Raw genomic sequence first — 14,063 nt, 5'->3', positions numbered from 1 at the left:
ATTCTGGTTTCTAAAGAGATGTTAAAAATGTGAAAAATTTTGTGCATGGTGCACAACGATGGACACAACAGGACAGCAATAGGTCATCCTGACCCTTTGATTAATATGACCTTAAAATCACAACTTCATGACACTGGTCTTATAGTCTGCGAAGTTCCGAGTACAGAGGTCAAAGACAAAGAGATTTGTCGGCCAAAGAGGATAGACATCAAATAGACTATACCATAATGCTTCAGTCAAGATATGAGTGGTGTAAAAATATCTTTGAAGAAAACAACAAAACAATCCACAGTTCTTATTCATTTTTATTGCATTTTTTCACAGTTGAAATGGTGGGGGTATGCACATACAAAAAACAAACATTTTATGAAAGAATTTTGTTCACAGTAGAAGCTATAATGCTTTTCATTTCATCAATATGGTCCTTTCCACATTGCATGAAGCTTACATAATGAGCACTGTAAGAATGGAATTCAAAATAAATATTAGTCCTAGAGTCACTTTGGTTTATAACTCTCCTCTATTGAGAGCATCCTGGTAAGAATTGCCCTCTTTTTTCTCTGGTGTCAGTTTGATCAAGTCGTCTATCCTCAGGATTGTAATAGCTGCCTCAGTAGCGAACTTGAGGGATTTGATCTTAGAAATAGTGGGTTCGAATACACCTTGCTTCTTGTTGTCCTTGACTTTTCCTTCATAGAGGTCAAGGCCAATCCTACAAAATAAAACAAGAATGCTTACTTTAATGTGCAAAACTTTTTTCCACATCAATTTTTCTTTTAAAAGACAATTCAGATTTAGGCATAACATTAAACACAACAAAACCACCACAAAGTTGCGTGAAATGGAAATCACAGATAAGCATATGCATGGGGTATGAAATAGCATATTTCCACAAGGGTGAGCTCATAAACAAACACGTACATCAGATGTAGGTAAGCAGCTCTCCACAAGGGAGATAACTTTGATACAAACTCCTGCACAGGCTGTAAACAGGGTAATAACTCTGGTGTTTTACACTATAAAACAGCAAGGGAGATAACTGGGACAACAATATCAGCATAAATTAACTGAATGAGAAGATTCACCATCTGAGGTTGCAAGGTTACTAATTCTTTGTGTGATTGAATAAAAAATAAGATAGTGTCTGAAAGTGAAGACTCACCATCTGAGGTCACGGTGTTCCTGTTTGGTCTGAGACATGTTGTGGTAAGCACGCAATTTGGCCACTAAATCAGTCGAGTCCTGGGCAGCATTCACAGCCAGCTGTTTGGGGATCACCAGCAGGGATCTTGCAAACTCTGCGATGGCCAACTGTTCTCGGGATCCCTGTGGACAAAATTCAGATACATGAAGAGATGGCATTGATAATAATCAACACAATTACTTCTACATTGTGTTAAATGGTTTTTGTTCATACTCAATGTTAAAGTCACAAACTTAATCTGAAACTCACCCATTGGTTGTGAAGATGTCACACATAACAAAAAACAATCTACAGTACAAATGGTTGGTCCGTCTATCATTAAGTGTAAATGTGAGGAAATCAAAGTGTGGAAATAATTGTGCTGTCACACTTCAAACTTTCCTCAGTAACGCCTTCCATGTTGTATTCTCATTTACCAAAAGTGATTGGACGGTTTAGAGTGCCACACAAACAGAAATCAGGAAAATGAAAACAAAGTTATCACCTAAATTTCAACACTTAAAGACTCCTCCAACATCCTAGAAGGAAAAAAGCTGTGTGTTCCAGCTTCACTTATTACTTGACTCTGCTGTGTTAAGTTTGAAATTTGTATTGCACAATGTTATTCAATTGTTTTTACACAACACAAAGATCATAAATCCAGAATTTAAACAATTTTTCCTCAGAAAAAAATTAGAGTGTTTGAAATGTAAAATCATCAAACTTTCATAACTTATTTTCATCACAGGATGTACAAACACTGAACACTTTGAATAAATGATGTCTGCAAAAGGATCACATATTTTTTGTTTGTGACATATACAGACAATGAACAAATAAAAATTTGTTGTTTCACACTTAACTGACAGTTAGTATTTTTGGAAGTCAGAAGCAAACAGTACATATTGATCTTTTCAAAGGATACAGAAAATCATGCTTAGTGACACTATCATCTTGGTTCAGATATTTTCATTTGTGAATACTTTATACTCATTTGACAAGGGATTAAATTCTGATAATGTGTATGACAAAGCATTTCATGATTTGAAAGTTTACTTTCTGAATTCATTGTGAATAAAAAGAAAATTACATGTGTATGAAAAACCAGGTTATACGTTTCTTGACTATAAAATCTGTCCTCAGATAAAAAATTAGAGTGTTTGTTATTGCAATCATCAAATTTATATTCATATCGAAGTATCATCACTGGACAGACTGTAATAACCATTAGTTTTTGTATATAACATCTCCTGTCATGTAATTCTCACCACATCTGGTATTAAACCCAAACAAATATATGCAACCAAGGAGAATTTGTCATACAACATAAGAACAGTAAGCATGACATTCCTGGTTCAATCCTTAATGGAGAGATACATTAACAACCACTGTCTGAGATACATTAACAACCACTGTCTCAAATAAGTAGATTGTTCACTGGGTTGCTAAAAAGTTCTAGGGCTTATAGCAGAATAATTATGATTGAGACTTGAACACAGACATTCAAAAATATTTTAAGACAAGAAAAATATACTTAGAAAATACAAGATTTCTACGTGTAACACTAATCTGTGCCAACTACCATCGAGAAGTTTAGAACTTTTGAGTGTAATTAATTGATTATTTGCTTATCCAATCTAAAAGAAAAGAAATGATTAAAGCTTACATCAATTTCTTCCTTGGGTCCGACCCCTCTACCTCCAGATAGTCAGCAAAACCATGTATACAAAAGTTTCCTTTACCCAAGAATGATTCATACCAAATAAGGGCAAAATCCAATTGTTCCTACAGAAGTAGGATTTAAACATTTTCCCTTTTTGGCCCAATCCCTCAGAGCTGAGACTCACCACATATAAAATTGTTCCTCTTTCCCCCAATGGTTGCTTCAGACCAAATTTTGTTAAAATCCTCTAAGTTGTTCATGACTATATATATAATAATAATATCACATGCTACCTGATCTTTGACTATAAAATCTGTCCTCAGATAAAAAATTAGAGTGTTTGTTATTGCAATCATCAAATTTATATTCATATCGAAGGATCATCACTGGACAGACTGTAATAACCACTGGTTTTTGTATATAACATCTCCTGTCATGTAATTCTCACCACATCTGGTAATAAACCCAAACAAATATATGCAACTTTGGTAAAGTACTAGCTACAATATACTGCTCTGCCAAGGGGAACTTGTCTTACAACATAACAACAGTAAGCATGAAGTTCCTGGTTCAATCCTTAATGGAGGGATACATAATAACCTCGGTCTCAAATAAGTAGATTGTTCACTTGGTTGCTAAAAAGTTCTAGGGCTTATAGCAGAATAAATATGATTGAGACTTTAACACATTTTTAAGACTATAAAAATATACTAAGAAAATACAAGATTTCTATGTGCAACACTAATCCGTGCCAACTACCATCAAGAAGTTGAGAGCTTTTCAGTAGAATTAATCAGCTTGTTTGCTTATCCGTTCTAAAATTTTGTTAAAATCCTCTAAGTTGTTCATGACTATATATATAATTATAATATAACATGCTACCTGATCTTTGACTATAAAATCTGTCCTCAGATAAAAATTAGAGTGTTTGTTATTGCAATCATCAAATTTATATTCATATCGAAGGATCATCACTGGACAGACTGCAATAACCACTTGCTTTTCAACCTCCCTTCTTATAAACCACCGGATTTGTGTTAAGGCATTCCATCTACCCTCTACACTACAACCTCTCTTTCACAGAGACACATGTTTGTGATAAGGCACTCCATCTACACTAAATGCCCCTGAAACACAATGATGTCCGAAGCATACCCCTAACTGAGCTTTGTATAATATTTGACCAAAATCCATGAATGAATGAAGTTGCTAAGTAATTAAAATACATTGGACAGGATGGGTCGGACAAGGGAATTGCTATATACCCAACCCCTATTTGAAGGCAGGGCATAAAAGTAATATTTTCAGTTACTGCTGTAATTGACTTTAATGTTTGCATTGCTCAATCTCTTTATACATTGACAATGTTAGCCTCTCTCACACGTAGAAATATGTGTTTATGAAAAACTGATTGCCAGTTATTCAATTTATCCTCATCCAATTGTAATAATCCCTCTGAACAAAATAGAAACTTAATCATCTGATAAATGTAAAAATGTTATTAAAGTATCAATATCAAATATTTGGGGAAACCTAATCTATGGTTGAAGATTATCTACGTTCCTATTTTTTATCTATGTCATGTAACTCATCACAACATGTTAAATAGTATTGATTTTGCAATTCAAACCAATCACAAATTTCCAAAATGAAAATGATGAATTATCTGTCCTCAGAAAAAAATTAGAGTGTTTGAGTAGTACAATCATCAAACTTTCATAATTCATAATCATCATAGGACTTGCATCAGCCAGAAAATTTTTCTGTAAGGGCTGGCAAAGTTAAAGTTATTTATATGCTGAAATACACAGCTCAATTCTACTAACCAGTGATGTAGCATAATTTTCCAGGTAGATTGACAATGCAGCTTCCACAGCTCCGCCCCCAGGGACAACAGACTTGGACTCGAGGACACGTTTCACTACACACAGGGCATCATGGACGGACCGTTCCATTTCATCGCACATAAAGTCATTAGCTCCACGCAGGATGATAGATGCAGCAGATCTTGCCTTTGTTCTGATGGAAAACAAAAGATATTTCTATGCATTTTTTTCTGCTCGACTATTTATCATCTTAGAGTATATATTTATATTGCAATATATTTTAATGGCTAAGATTACAGAATGTCAGAAATATTCAGAATCTATTCCATGCCAGATTCAGTTTAACTCCAAACCTATTTTCAAGGTCAATACTTCATACAGAATATCTACACAAAGGGCATACTCTTATCAAATGTTGTCAAAATTTTATGAAAAGCAAAAGAGCACAACATCAATATTCCAGCCCCAGGCAGATGGTCAGACAGGGTAATTTAAACATTTCTTGTTTTACTAGTGGTCACTAAAGAGAGGGCAAAATCAAATAACCTTTAAACATTTCGTTAAGAATCCAAATCTTTAAATGTACATCACAAGGATCAATTAGCAATCTATTTTCCTGACTACTTTTCATCTCTATTGCTAAAAAGAATGGGTTTGGCAATGTAAAACTTTTAAAGTTTTTTAAGAAATTCTACGAGAATCATCAAAATTAGGAGTACACAAGTATATGAGATCACTGACATAGGCATGTTAACATGGATAGCGATTTGCAGATATGCTAAAGTCAATTTTGGGCAACATTCAATCCTGTAAACTAGTGCCAAATGGGACAACCGCTAGATGTCAGTTTAATCAAATGTATTAACAAATTGTGAGAGGAGTACTTATTATAAAACACCAACCCCTTAATGAGAATGAGTTCGTCATCTGACACTCGTTCCTGTATCACCTCCTCCGCCTGTCCTAGCATGCTTGCATCAAAAGATTCCTCTCCTTCTAAGTTAGCCATAGTCAATACCAACTGCCCTAAAATATGAAATTAAAATTGGAAATAAAACATGGCCAAATCTATTTATATCTGTGATGTAAATGCACAGTTGAACCTTGTTAATCTGCTTAATTTCAATATTGATGATCAGAAGTGAACATGTGATCTTTGACCTTAAAGTTTTTACAATTCTAATGAACAGCAATTGATTATATATGTTCTTCTTTAGAAGTAATAGTACTACTGACACATTTCAAAATCAGTTATAAACAAACAAAGCATAAACAAAACAGCTGTCATGAAATAATAAATTAAAACATCTTGAGAACTGACAAAATTTAGATATTCAATATTTGTTTAGAATATTTCAGTCTCTCACCTCCTGTTGCCTTGGCAATCCTTCTCAGATCCACCTTTTTACATCTGCGAACGGCCATGGCACCAGCCTCCACAAAGTATTTGAGGCAGAGATCGTCTATACCTCCTGTTGTCAGGATAACATTAGCCCCTGAAGCTATGATTTTTTCAATTCTGTCCTTAGTGATATCTGATTCTCTGCAACAAGAAGTAATCTACCTTGTACTAAATCCACAAAATGGCCATGATTTAACTGAAAACTTTTTGGTATGATTTATAGCAAGGCTAGAACAATTTTTAAAAGTTTTGTTGAGTTCAACAGGAAAAGCATGAAACAAAAACTCAAGCATTTGGTGTCCCGAAAATTGCTGAACACTGAAATAAATGATTAACAAAGAAATATAATGGATATAATAAATACCATGGATCAGCATAGTAAGATTTGCTTGATTTGTATTGATAAAATGTTTGGAATCAATTTGTTTCAAGTTACAATGACCTTGACCTTTGATCTTATAACTCTTAAGTTTAATTAGCGGTCCTATTACCCTAGTCATCACTTACTTTTGTCGTACTCCATCAAGATCTTCTGGATTTTCTATGAGGACCTGAACACCCATCTTCATCTTTGCCTTCATCAAACCAAAATCTAAACAAGCTATCTTTGCATTTGTTATCTTCTTGGGCATGGCTGAAAGGAAAGCAGAAAAATTTCAACATGCATACAATATCTATTTTTGTTTGCACAGAATGTATTCCAGCTAGGATTTGAAAAGGAAAGGTGGCTGACCCTAAAAAAGGACATTTTTATGCATGAAAATGGTATTAAAGGGCATTTCTAAATCACCCGCTATAATCTGAAATTGAAAATTTAAGTCTATTATCATCTTTTCAATGACAGTCAAAACTTGTTATCCCTAAATTTCTACCCTAGCAACCAGAAAATTGAATTTTGTGTGCATGACATTGAAACCTTTGCGTAAAATTTGATCATTAGAAATGAAATGGTAACAAGGACAATGGAACCCTTTTCTGGAAAATATTTGCCATGAAGGTGCTAGATAGTTTATCAAATCATGGAAGGACAGGATTTTCCATAAATCTTAAATCATGTTATTTGTGAGAAAACTGGTCCATGCAAAACAAAATTTATATAAGGCTCTTTCAAAGTTCTAATTTAAATCAACTCTTTCACCATAGTTTTTTTTACTTCTGTGCAACTTGATATTCTGATGAAATATTGATATAAGGTCCTTTCAAAGTTCTAATCTAAATGAACCCCTTTACCATATTTTTATTTCTGTATAACTTGATGTTCCAACAAAGCTCATACCTTGTGAAGCCACTGTACAGTTAAGTGCATATCCCTGAATTAGAGTACTTTCAATGGAGCTACGGCCGTGGGCTTTCAGAACATTTACAGCCTTGATCGGATACTTGTAGCCTCCCTTTCCGTCAGATGTCTTTATAGCATAAGCAGCATCTACTACCATGTTGGAGAAGAATTCTGCTTGGCTGGCAAGATTGTCAAGGTCATATTGTCAAAATTTTCAAATGGCTGAGCAATTTTGTGTGTAATATACATGTATATTGATTACAATATATAAAATGAGAAAACTGTTCGTATAAATTTCTATCCATGATATAGTGAGTGACCTTACATATTGAAAAGTTCAAGATTCACCCAAGTTACAATGAAACCAATTGTATAAACTAACATGTAAGGTAGAGGAAGTAAGAAAGCATTCTACACAGAACTTCCACCCCTCACTTCAAACTTATTGTTAGTAAATACTTACTCTACCCTAGCTATAATGACAATTAGGAGTAACAATGTTAGACCTCGGGACAAGAAAAATATTTCGAAATCTACCGGGACAGTCACTTGTCCGACAATCAAATGCAATTGAGATGCAGGATATTTCACACATTAAGGCTTTTAAGTAAAACATCTACTTTAAATAACTGACTTCTATCTGGTTCACTTTCCTGTCTAATAATTCTATCAGTTAAATCATTTGTCTGGTAACCCTAAGGAAATGGAGTCTGCAGATAGGTTAGATTTTCATAGCAAAATTTTGTTTTCTTTTTGCTCTACAGATTAAGATATGAATTGCTTGATCAAGTTGGGAGGAACATGGTTTGAATAACAAGAATGAGGCTGCATTATAGCATTAAAAGTCGTGAAACATATGACAAAATAAACACTAGTAGTTTGGTGGCCAGGGTTGAAAGGATACGATCCAATGATTTTGCTGGACATGCTCGTCTTCGCAGCATTTATGATACACTCACGGCCAAGCTCTTCTACATTAATGGTAAGGTGTTCCTGTACATACTTACAGGCTTCTCTGGAAAATATCAAATAAAAAAATAATTAAGTAGTCAAAACATTTAAAACATTAGTAAATCCTCCAGTATTCCAATACAAAGCCTCAATAGTGGAAAAGACCATTTTCAAAGGTTAAAGGAAAACAAAACATGTTGAATTGAAGCAAACCTGCTGTTAGAAGTTGTGCCAACATTTCAAGTGAAACTTTTGTGTACACTGTTATCTTTCATGCTCTTCTGTGTTCGGCCATTAATACATTAATTTTGCACATTAATATTCAATGTTGAATGAGTTTTCATTTCATATGACAGTTTGTATAACAAGCAAGATTTCATTTCAATAGGACGTATTGAACAAATATTAAAACTTTGAGACAAGTTTCATATAATCTGATGAAGAAAAATTTAAGATGCTTTTTAACACAAAGTTCAAGACAAAAGTCTTTGTCCATGTTGTGACATCACAGGCTATTACTGACTGGCAAAATAAATGGTAAATGATTCATACTATTGATATATATGTGAAAATATTATACTAGAGAAATCGCTAGATAATCAGGAACCGACTGTTACACTGATGATAATTCAACAGAACTAACACCATGGATTCAATATGTAATTATAAGGGACATCTCAGATGAGCAAGGTTTTACAAAGATTGCTTTGAACAAGTCTGTCTAAAACGTTCATAATTTCTAGACAAAATCATTCCACTGTTCTTACCTATTATAAGGATCTTTTGAGAAATAAAAAGACCCAAATTACAAGGTAAGATATTTTCTTTCTCCCACTGTATATACCTCAAGTTTATACTATAAAACAAGAGGGAAGTTGAATGGGAATCAGTATTTAGAAGTATTATCAATATGACAATTTTTAAAGATGGCGAGAACAAAACTAATATATGAATCATCAAATCATAGAAGAAAAATTTGTTTCTGTTTCTTTTAAAACAGAATTTGAAGATATAATTTTTTTACCATATCTATGTATATAATTGTAATATTATGATCCACTACTGGCAGTGTTATACATCAACTGTGTTAATTTTTCACTTACTTGCAAGCTAATCTGTATCCACTGATGATAGATGTTGGGTGTATTTTACATTTCACCAACTCATCAGCATTTTTTAGAAGTTCTGCAGCTATAATTACCTGTAATGTATTACGTTTCATAATTAACACAAAAATCTATAAATTCTTTATCAATTTTGTAAATTAAACACACAAATGTTTATTTGTGAATAAAACCTCCACATTTATAATCAAATAGAACCAAAATAGGGACTGACTGGATTATTTTCAAAGTCACCAGCATTGACAAATTGTAAAAAATGGCCAAGTCTTGTATTCAATTTGATATGAATAATTTTGTTCAACTGTTCAGACCCTATACTGTAGCACCTCCTGGTGAATATTTTTATTACAAATGCAGAAATAAAACAAAATGGCATTAGGACACTAACCTAGGTCACATTATACTGACAATGGGAAAACCAGTCATTCCACTACCACAATGCTAAGAGTTCCACAGTGAGTAATAGTACCTAGGACTTCACTATGTTTCAGCCAGGGGACATAGCCCAAAACTACAGAAAAATACTCACCACAGATGTTGTACCATCTCCCACTTCCTGGTCTTGAAGCTCTGCTAGTTCTACTAAGATTTTAGCAGCTGGATGTTCTACCTCCAGTAACTTCAGAATGGTGGCACCATCATTTGTTATAGTCACATCCTACAGTAACAAAATATACATGTTGAGATTCCCAATCGACAAACACATATATGGTATTACCAGGGCATTCAGTAGACTCACCAAGGTATATATTTTACTAAAAAATGAGTTTCCACAATTTAAGTTTAATTAGATCTTTTTTCACATTTATATATGTTTGACCTTTCACCTTTGTGATTTGACTTCTGATACTACCAAATGTCAAGGGTCAACTGAATGCTCTTAACATGACTTCATTTTTTCTGTGATATTTCTGTAGTTATCAGTTGTTTTTTTCCATCTTTAAATTGAATGTTATAATTAAAATGCATGTGTTGCAAACCTGCTGTTATCACATATTTAATCCCAATTATAAACTCCTGAAGTATGAAAGGGCATTTAAAATGACAAGTAATAAGGAATTTTCACTGAGCAAGTTTGTTTTTATAGATTTCATATATGTAATTCAGGGCTCTCTATCTGCCAGATTTGGGGCTGATATTCGGCCCCATTCCCAATGCAAAATACTATCTTTTTTCCTAATTTAGACCCAAAGTTTTCCCAATTCTAAGGAAAACACCATTATTTTTCCCAATTCTAAGGGCCCCGGGCCCCAGTCCCAAAATGGGGTGTGAGAGCCCTGTAATTTTAATGTTGAACATTGCTATGAACTTTTTTGCTTTTTTTATCAATAGGTAAAATGATATCCCATTATTTGTTTACTTTACACATCAGCATGAATCAGCTGTCTGTCTGAGGCTCTATAACATCTGAATGTCATCAATGACATGTTTACCATAAGGGAATTGCCACTTTTTGCAATATTTCATAATTAAAACAAGTCAACATATTATAAATGTATCTCTTAAGTCTCTCTTTTGTTTGTAAATAAATGTAAAGATAAAATACAGAAATTTTATAATATCATATCATTTCTATTTCTAATTTCATATTAAAAACGAAAATATCACCTTATCCTGGTAACGATTCATATTGACTTACCATTGCTGTAGAATCCATAATAATTAATATTTATCCCAAACATCAATTAAAAGTTGTTAGGTTTGTTAGTGGGTCTGCTATTTAGGATAAGATATCTGACAATTTTGCTGTCACTCTTTTGTATTCTTGCATACTTACACCAATATCATCCACCAACATTTTATCCAGTCCCACTGGACCAAGACTGCTTTTGACGATATTTGCAATGGAACTTGCTGCCATCACTGAAACAACACAATTTTAACAATGAAAAGTTCAAATTCATTACTTGTTTTGTCATATATGACTGTTCAATATTCATAGAAAGTGAATACATTCACTGTTCAGTGATAGTAAGTATTTTGCTACTTTAATCTAAAACCTAAAACTAGACATTTATTAAAGATGATTTTTACTTTAACTGCATCTCTCATTTCAGTAAACAGTACTAAAAGCATTCATTTCCCTTCAAATGTTCAGAAGTAGAATGAATTTCATCTTTACAATTTTATTACTGAAAATTGCTGTATCTATTATAATAATATAGTATACTTGAAAGTTATCCCTTCAGATAAAGTTTGGCAGTTGAAGGCCTATTTAAACAAATGTTAGATTGAAATTCTAACCTGTATCCAAACTTATTGAAGAGAACATAAAAGACCTTATACATGCAAGTACAGACTGGATATCAATTATAATGTATCATACTGGTACAAATGATTTCATGAAAATGCAGTTTTGAAATGCCTTTGAATACTAAATTTAGGCATAAAAATGCTGTTTTCTGAGATTAGTGCCCTACCCCTTCCAAATCCTTGCTGGAACATTGGAATCATGGTCACTTTACCCATGTGTTTATCACTTTTAATAAAGTCAAGTTAGCAATTCAAGTGGATTCGGACAACTTTTTGTTCAATTGTTTTATTTAAATTACATTATTAGTCATAAACCCACGATTTTCCAAGTGTGAAAACATATGCACTGATCATAATCAGTATACATGTTCAGATAAAACAATTCATTGTCGGTTGAATTTGCAAGCACGGTCTCAACTTGTTTTAATGCAAGAGTTTTGAGGGGCTCAGACGGGGGCTCAACCACTGATAATTTCACGTTGTTAAAAGAACTCGAATAAAAACAACTTTCAGATATTTTACAACCGTGTAACTCTAATCACCAGACCGATTCTTTCGAAAGAAAAGCAGATGCATGTCAATATAAAATGGAATTCTTTATATTTACATATCCCCTTTGGTTACCGGAACGTGCCCGAACATTCGAGACCATGTGCGAGTCATGCCTCTGTTTGACATCAGTATTTTGAGAGATATTGCCTTACGAAAACATTCCACGGTATCTCGCACAGTTCATCAGTTAATTTGGGTTAATAGGAATCAATTCAATATATACTCACCATTTTGTGAACGGACTGACTGTCCAGTTGTTCGGTCACCACCGACCGTGAGGGTAGCCGTAGTGTCTGCCATGCTTGTTGTTTATTCTCGCACTGTCTCGTTCATCCTCGCATGACAACGAGATCTTCAACTTGCCTCAATCGGGAATCTCCGGCACTTGACGGAAAGTGTCGACGGTTACAAGTAAAACCGCAGTTGAAGGGACATTTTCCATGTTTTTAATCACGTTTTGGGGACATTCTTACAACGGTGGGAGCATTTGCACACAGTGGCATGTCCCCACAATTACGGTGACTTAAATTACACTGAACTTGCACGAAATGCTAAGAAAAATACCTTTATAAAAATCCTCAAACTTTTTGCTGTCTCCGCGAAACCAAATTTTCGTCATCGCTCTTCCTCGTATCTGAATGAGGACATTAGATCACCATATCGCATTTCTGTGAGGACATTGCTTTTATGTCCTCACACTCACTGAGATAAATACATGCCCACAGAGATTGCCTATCAAATTAAAAAGTGACCCAAAGTTATTCAATATTCGGAAGAGATTACACATGCCACTATCACCGATATTGCTATTGGAAATGGGTGTCCCCAGAATGTCTTTGTGAAACCCATGTCACCACAGTTGCGGTGAAACGAGAGAGATAAAGGGGGTATGAAAAAAAACCGTAGTTAAGGGGCATGCTTCCAATTTAACATCACGTTGTGGGGACACATTGGCATGTCCCAACAATTACGGTCAATACTTTTTACTTTAAATTCTTTCTCAATCCAAGATGGCGGTTTTGCATAAACACTGTCATGTATTGATATATTTAATCATTCTGAGGTTTATTTGCAGTTTCAGGGAGACACTACAAAAACATCCGCTTTTAAGCAATATATCATCTATATACATTGCCTTATTAATATTCACAAAAACGAAGGAAAACTATTTTGCTATGTCACGATCTGGTCCACAGAATTATTTAGCAACTATGAGAAAAAAATTACGGATTGGTTCCAAAGACAGATCCCTTTTTGTTATGGATTGGCTCAGTTAACGACTAATGAGATTAAGAGTAAACCAGAAGTACCTATATATATACAAAAGTCATATCTACCCTATTGCGAATTTTCCATTTCTGGAAAGCAACATTCCTAAATCCCCAATATAAGGTGTTTGCATGTACAGTTGATTCGATATCCTAGGGGCTGTTTCCATTATCATTATTCACATGCAAGGAGTCATCAACTGGCAGACAAACTCATCACCTTTAGATGCTGTTTGATGAAAATTATGGAGAAGATTTTCGGGTCATTATAGTGATCTCATTTAGAAACATTCCATTTCTTTGTGCTATATGAAGCTTGGCGCACGTGATGCTAATTAGTTTTCCTGTTGATTCCGTTGTTGTATGTATCGTTTTCATTTGAGAGCGTGACATTACATACTTGGATTGAGCAAGAAGCAGAAGAGTCTACCTATTACGGAACACCTGGTCTTATTCTCTTTGTACTTTCTTTTGTTAATATTTTGCTCTACTGTTTTTATTAAATTTAGTTTTGATTATGATTATTTTGACGTTGGTATTTTCTTGTTGGTTTTTTAGTACA

General features: G+C 34.0%; 1 protein-coding gene across 1 annotated transcript; it reads right to left on the bottom strand.

The window, feature by feature from the left end:
• Positions 1–292: 292 nt before the first annotated feature.
• Positions 293–12,537, bottom strand: LOC132564201 (T-complex protein 1 subunit alpha-like). The gene is made up of 12 exons (XM_060228879.1): positions 12,461–12,537; positions 11,206–11,291; positions 9,958–10,086; positions 9,408–9,505; positions 8,258–8,368; positions 7,351–7,532; positions 6,582–6,708; positions 6,040–6,215; positions 5,575–5,698; positions 4,673–4,865; positions 1,163–1,326; positions 293–712 (listed from the first exon to the last, which is right to left on the bottom strand). Exons 1-12 carry the CDS (start codon positions 12,531–12,533, stop codon positions 508–510), a joined length of 1,668 nt encoding a protein of 555 aa, XP_060084862.1. The 5' UTR covers positions 12,534–12,537; the 3' UTR covers positions 293–507.
• Positions 12,538–14,063: the final 1,526 nt, after the last annotated feature.

This window comes from Ylistrum balloti, unplaced genomic scaffold (assembly GCF_031769215.1).
Source record: "Ylistrum balloti isolate Yb309-2 unplaced genomic scaffold, AGI_CSIRO_Ybal_v1 Utg369680, whole genome shotgun sequence".
In the NCBI taxonomy this organism is placed as follows: domain Eukaryota; kingdom Metazoa; phylum Mollusca; class Bivalvia; order Pectinida; family Pectinidae; genus Ylistrum; species Ylistrum balloti.
The sequence above is the reverse complement of the archived record's forward strand: the minus strand, read 5'-3'. Positions and strand labels throughout refer to the sequence as shown.

Coding starts and splice junctions, on each gene's coding strand:
- LOC132564201 (XM_060228879.1), bottom strand. CDS start 12,533: ATGGCAGACACTACGGCTACCCTCACGGTCGGTGGTGACCGAACAACT. Junction 10,087..11,205: donor TGTTGGTGGATGATATTGGT/GTAAGTATGCAA, acceptor TTGTTACTGTAG/GATGTGACTATAACAAATGA. Junction 9,506..9,957: donor GAGATGGTACAACATCTGTG/GTGAGTATTTTT, acceptor AATACATTACAG/GTAATTATAGCTGCAGAACT.